The sequence below is a fragment of the Sinocyclocheilus rhinocerous genome, unplaced genomic scaffold (assembly GCF_001515625.1).
Source record: "Sinocyclocheilus rhinocerous isolate Xijiao unplaced genomic scaffold, SAMN03320098_v1.1 scaffold23, whole genome shotgun sequence".
NCBI lineage: Eukaryota > Metazoa > Chordata > Actinopteri > Cypriniformes > Cyprinidae > Sinocyclocheilus > Sinocyclocheilus rhinocerous.
Window position 1 is genome coordinate 92713 of NW_015644367.1, and position 6638 is coordinate 99350.

General features: G+C 38.3%; 2 protein-coding genes across 3 annotated transcripts in view; one reads left to right on the plus strand and one right to left on the minus strand.

The window, feature by feature from the left end:
• Positions 1 to 65: 65 nt before the first annotated feature.
• On the minus strand, positions 66 to 1620 carry LOC107758233 (optic atrophy 3 protein homolog). Its single transcript, XM_016575912.1, has 2 exons — positions 1467 to 1620; positions 66 to 664 (listed from the first exon to the last, which is right to left on the minus strand). The coding sequence occupies exons 1-2, from the start codon at positions 1606 to 1608 to the stop codon at positions 333 to 335; spliced, it is 474 nt and encodes a 157-aa protein (XP_016431398.1). The 5' UTR covers positions 1609 to 1620; the 3' UTR covers positions 66 to 332.
• A 369-nt stretch (positions 1621 to 1989) lies between these two features.
• The window catches only part of LOC107758239 (relA-associated inhibitor-like), a 23053-nt gene continuing 18404 nt past the window's right edge, over positions 1990 to 6638 (plus strand). For both annotated transcript variants that reach the window (XM_016575926.1, XM_016575927.1), the window contains exon 1: positions 1990 to 2153. The gene's annotated coding sequence lies outside the window, so the exon portion shown is untranslated. The remainder of the gene's footprint in view (positions 2154 to 6638) is intronic.

A 6638-nucleotide genomic window follows, 5' to 3' on the forward strand; every position in this document is an offset into this window, starting at 1 on the left:
AATGGTTTAACAGTGTCATCAAAAAACTAGAACTTTTGACTGAAAACAGCATCATCTAACCAAACAAATAACGAATAGGAAGCTTTAATTGTGTTATACTGGTGGCCAGTCACTTAATCACACACAAACTCTCTGTTCCTTCCTCGTTTATATAGCCTGGGTGTTTCCTTGTGTGTGTGTGTGTGTGTGTGTGTGTGTGTGTGTGGGACGGCTTAACCAAGACTTTGTGTGTGTGTGTATATATATGGCAGTGCTGCACCCCTACTGATATGCTCTCATAAATCAGTCTCTTTGCCCTTCAAAGAAAGGGCGTATTTTAGTGATGCACATTGTTACTTGGTACTTGGAGCCACTGGGAGGGACAACAGAAGTCTATTAACCTCTCTAATCTGGGCATCCAGTGTCTCTGTGGCTAGCGCAAGCTCTCCTAGTTGTGTCTGAAGATTGTTAATGTTTTGTGCAAGCTCCTCTTCTTTGCGTCTGGAGTTGGTGGCCTGGCGGCTGTACTCAAGCACCATGCAACCTCCGCCGATGATGAAAATGATAGCCTCACCGAGCAACTCTGCTCCAAGCTCTGCAGCTGCCTCTTCATTCAGAGGTTTGATGACGGAGCCACGGAAACCCATAATTTTCATCTTTGTTCTCATCTCGATCCAGTGATATGCTACGGAGAAAACATGAGTTACCACATGGAATTACATGACAGACTTATTTCAACAATTTACTTTAAAAGTTAAGATACACTTTGGTTTTGCCTTCATGCTCAAGATATCCAACATAACAGAGACAACTGTATAAAAAATATAATATTAAAAAAGAGACTAGCATGTAAAAAAAACTATATATGTAAAAAAAAAAATATTAAAATATACTAGTATTTATTTTACTATATGAAAAGAATAAATCATAAAAATATTTTAGAAAGGCACAATTGATTTAATTATCATTACATTAACTACTTCTGCCTGAAAAATTATATACTGTACAAACAAGACTACATAATATAACCAAAGAAAAAGCACATATTAGACATAGTTCGTATTGCTTTCATATTATATATACATTTAATAATACTTAAATTATCATTTTATATACATTTTTATAAAAATATAACAATATATTACTTTGTAACATTAAATTATCAAATAATTTCAACAAGCAGCAAAAGGTACTTTCAGTTACTCGCTGTACCCTCAATGACACTTGAGTCCCGCCCTCTTTAAGCAAACTCAAACCTCATTTGTCTAAAGGGAACATTCTTTCTAGTATCTCATTGGTCTCTGGATAAACCTGTTGTTGAAAACATCCAATGACAACATCGCAGCAGTCGTGATTGGCAAAATAACAAATAAACGCAAACGGCTATTGGCTGTGTGTTCCTTCGTTCCTTTACGGCCACAGACACCCTTATCATACGGACTGACATCATCATATCGTTAAACACGAACAACCAAATGCCAGCTTACCTTGGGCCGGAGGAAGGCAAATATAATTCTTAAAGAATTCACTTCTCCGCGCGCCTGCTTTTATTCTATTAGCCACTGGTTTGCTCAATTGTCGTACGCCCAGATAGAGCATCTTTGCAATTGGAAAGGCACCGACAACCATCTTGGCGGAAAATGCGTCATCTGAGGAGGCGGGATGATAAGGACGTCATGCGGACGATGCTCATGTGTAATATTAATGACGCAATATTAATATTCATGAGATCTAGAACGTGCGTTTTGGCACAATACTAAAAATAATTATTTCTTTTATTTTAAGGGGAAAATATATCCCCGATCGTCCTTTGTTTTTTTTAAAGGTTATTCCCCCAGTTGTTAAGTAGCTTATATTTATAGTACATGGACATTTTTACAAACCAAAGTATTCTAAATAGCTCTAAAATAAATACATAAAAACAATCACGGCACAAATAAGAAACAAATAAATCTCTCAGCGCCCATTACAGCGCATTGTTTACCTGCGCCAGCTGACACCTGGGTCGGGTTTCAGAAGCAGTGGGCTGGACTGAATAGCTCAGAACTTCACAGGCAAGAGTTAAACACCGTTGAAATGTTTTCCAGCTAGTCATGTAACACATCCACGCTCAGCTGGACTAAGTTCTAGGACTTTACTGCAGGACAACCTCACAACTATTACAGCTATTCAAGGTACAGGAAAGGATTTGTGTTATTGTGCTTTTGACTGAGGCGGCCTTGAGAAGGCGATTTGGATTGTACAGCGGACTCGGTCGTATCCGTTATGCCAGGCCTTTTTAGGAACGTTTTTAAGTATTTTTAAAAAACGTGTACTATATCGAAAGTTTTTTTAAAGGCGCCTTTGTGTAAGGAGGTGTACGAGGAGGAGTCAGAGGCGCTTTAATGGAAATCAGATGTCTTGAAAACCGCACGAAGGAGCTTTTGAAGTCGGTGCTCATTGAACTGTCCACTGAACAATGTATTATTCATTATTCAACCTGAATGATGTCTTTGAATCACACAAAAGCTTATTCAACCTTTTATTTATTTAGTAATACTGTAGTTTGTAGTATGTTATGTAGGGATTATGCAATTTGGCTGACGATTAATTGTCTAAAAATAGTCACGGTTATTACGATTAATTGTCTGTTTTAGGGCTTTGGCGATTATGACGATTAATTGTCTGTTTTTTATGGCTTTCATTATATAATTGTGATTAATTTAAGGGTTCAGTAAATAATAATGTTGTTATCTTTTAATCTTTTTTGAGTTATTATTTTGCAGTGTATGATTACATAGAGTATTCTAAATTCTAAGAATCGGCCAATCCAACACCAGCACTATTTTTTTTTCTACACCACTTCAGAATATCAATACTGTGTTTGTGGAACTAATGGTCACTCTTTTTTTAAACCCTTTGTTAAACATAATCCATTAAATACTCACGTCCTCATTACAGAGGAAAAACTACATTTGAATAAATATATATATAAGCTATGCCTATGAAATTAAACTAGCTGACTGTATAATTTAGCAGCAAAAACAATATCTTGATAAAAAAATCTTTGGTGCACATTATACAATTTAAACATGTTTATGCTTCAAACAGAGCGGCACAAAGCTCTTATGCACATCTAGGGTACAGAATGATGTGCTTGAAGTATCAAAAGTTACGGCATGCTGCACTCTACACGGTACAAACAAAGAGAAGAGAAATGAGAGAGCAATGAACTCCAGCAAGATGTCATTTTATGCGAATCCCCAGACCTTTATCTACACATCAAGTATTATAATGGGGAATATATCATCTTGGAGAGAGAGTTTTACCTTGCTGTCATAACTGAACATGACGTGCTGTTTGAATGCTGAGCGGAGAATGACTGACAGCTGCAGCAGAAGGAAGATGAGTTTCTGTAAACTTAAAGGGTTAGTTCACCCAAAAATGAAAATGTGCCTGTGTTTAACTCACCCTCGAAGTATCCTAGGTGTATATGACTTTCTTCTTTCAGACGAATCCAGTCGGAGTTATATAAAAAAATTGTCTTGGCTATTTCAAGCGCTATCAGTGCAGTCAGCGGGTGTTGCAGTTGAACAGTCCACAAGTCGTCAAATAAAGCTCACGCATCCATAATAAAGCGTGCCTCACATGGCTCCGGGGGGTGAATCAAGGCCTCCTGTAGCGAATCCATGTGTTTTTGTAAGAAAAATATCCATATTTCAAACGTAATAAACACTTTTCTCTCACTTCCGGTTTCTGTCATACGCGGAAGCAGTTCCGGCGGAAGAAATTGACGTTGCGTGATTAGTGACGAGCGCGGAGAGAGAACAAAACAAAACTCCGGTCACGAATTAGAGTTACAAACCGAGGATTTGTAAAGAAAAATGTCGGAGGATTTCGATATAAATCAAGAGGAGACTGGTTTTCCTTTGCTCCTATAAACATACGTGCTGCGTCATCCGCCGGAATTGCTTCCGCGTATGACAGAAACCGGAAGTGAGAGAAAAGTGTTTATTACGTTTGAAATATGGATATTTTTCTTACAAAAACACATGGATTCGCTACAGGAGGCATTGATTCACCCCCCGGAGCCGTGTGAGGCACGCTTTATTATGGATGCGTGCGCTTTATTTGACGACTTGTGGACTGTTCAACTGCAACACCCGCTGACTGCAATGACAATTTGTAATATAACTCCGACTGGATTCGTCTGAAAGAAGAAAGTCATATACACCTAGGATGCTTCGAGGGTCGCGCTGCGCATACGTGCTGCGTCATCTGCCGGAACGCCTTCCGCATATGAAAGATACCGGAAGTGAGAGAAAAGTGTTTATTACGTTTGAAATATGGATATTTTTCTTACAAAAACACATGGATTCGCTACAGGAGGCATTGATTCACCCCCCGGAGCCGTGTGAGGCACGCTTTATTATGGATGCGTGCGCTTTATTTGACGACTTGTGGACTGTTCAACTGCAACACCCGCTGACTGCAATGATAGAGCTTGGAATAGCCAGGACAATTTTTAATATAATTCCGACTGCATTCGTCTGAAAGAAGAAAGTCATATACACCTAGGATGCGTCGAGGGTAAGTAAAACACAAGCTAATTTTCATTTTTGGGTGAACTAACCCTTTAAATTTAACAATGTAAATACAATTATGTCCCTCACATTAAGATATGGAATGGCTTCAGATGATATAGGCTATACAGTGCATGAAAAGCAAACTGGTGCTCTTCTGTTTCTTTTGGTGTATGACGAGCCTTGTGCCGTAAAAAGCACAATAATCGCAGTTGTCTGAAACAACCAAGGTTGGATCAAATAATCGCGATTAGATGGTTATTTAATTATCGCGACAGGCCTAATGTTATGTTGTTATGTTGTGGTTTGTTATAATATGCTGTTCAGAATATTAATACATAAAGCGTCCTGAATAAGGCCTGTCAAGATGAAACACGTTTTTAGCAGTGTTAATTAATTATTATTTATGATACTTAAATTTTTTTAATATATATTTTCCTTTTATATTTTGTATAAAGGTTCAATAAACTGTTATATTTTTCTGACTTGGGCTATATTTCACAGGATTAAAGATGTTAACTGATTGTAATATGATACATTGTTCTGAAGCAGGTCAGTAATAAGCACCTTCATGTCATTTTTGAGCAGGGTTGGGAATGGGTCCGGCATACAGACCTGATTTACCATTTGACTAAATGCTGTCAGACCCGGAACCAGCTGAACTGCATATCTTGTCTTATCCTGTCCTGCTACAACTTGTTCTGAGTTTTCTGGCTCCCAGCTTTTCTGGGACTTTGTAAACACTGACAATTTGCATGTTGGTTCAGATGCATGCCAGCCAGTCATTGTGTGCACTGCGGTTTAGGTTTTAAAGGTTGGATGCAGTCAGGGTGGATTTCTTGTGTCTTGGATGTCTTGTGTGATTCACAAGGAATGTAAAGCTTGTAATTTCAAAGACTTGAGAGATTCCAGAGGCAAATGTTACTTGAGACAAATTAGAGTGCCACAGGGCTGCACAAAAACAAACATCCCTTAAACAGAAGTTACTAACTAGTATCATAGGTCAAAGACGGTTATATAAATTTATATATATATATGTGTGTGTGTGTGTGTGTGTGTGTGTGTAAACCCACCTATAGTATCAGGATGACTAACAGGTTTTTGTCAGAATGTTCTGTAACGGCCATCATTGTCTGAAATTTAACCTGACACCCAGTCACTCCCCAGTCTTGTCAAACCAAACTGTTACACCAAATCTGATAAAATGTCTTGATTTCTGAGTTGATAATTCGACATTTCAACAGTGTCAGGAGATGCAATAGGCTTGGCAGTTGCTGATCTGTGTGATTTTGCATATGATTTTGTGTAGATTTTTCAGTATTGGGAGTTTTATTTCGCATCACTAATTTGATCATTTACTCACCCTCATTTTATTCCAAACCTGACTGACTCTCTTCTGTGGAATATTTTGAAGAACATTCAGTGACTATCAATGATTCAGTTAAAACACTTTTACATAATATTCACATATTTTTCAAAATATCTTCTTTAGTGTTCCACAGAATGATGACAGAATTGTCATTTTGGGGTAAACTATCCCTTTAAGTTTTGTCACAGGAACATTCCGCCCACAGTTTTAGGAGTGCATCAGTGTGACAGTGGGGTGAGGCTCGTAAGATCCAAGTGTTTTGTATCCACTCAGTGGTCCATGTCATGATAAAGGTTGTTGAGCACAGAATGAACTGCTCTTGAGTGTCCGCTCCCCCTCAGAAGCAGCCTTCTCAAGGTTTTGAAATAAAACCGAAATCCTGTTAGTTCCGTACTTATTGTCATCTAAAAAGACCCTTGTAATCAATGCTGATCCTTTAATTGTGAGAGCAATGTTCTGAGCTTTTGTGCTGGCCAGTGTTCAATATTTGCATATTTGTTTAATAGATTTTTGTTCTTCATCTGATGAAACTCCTGCTCTGTCTTAGCTGGTTATAAATCATTACACCTTTTTGGCAAGGCCCTATAAATTCCAAACCTGTTACATGCTGTTTGAATTCATGCTCTTAATTCATTCTTATCAGGTAGACCAGGGGTTTTCAACCTTTTAGGACATGGGCCCCCCCAAGTTTGTCTAATTTCACTCGCGCGCCCCCCAACATCCAACAA

Coding starts and splice junctions, on each gene's coding strand:
- LOC107758233 (XM_016575912.1), bottom strand. CDS start 1,608: ATGGTTGTCGGTGCCTTTCCAATTGCAAAGATGCTCTATCTGGGCGTA. Junction 665..1,466: donor TTGCCTTCCTCCGGCCCAAG/GTAAGCTGGCAT, acceptor TTTTCTCCGTAG/CATATCACTGGATCGAGATG.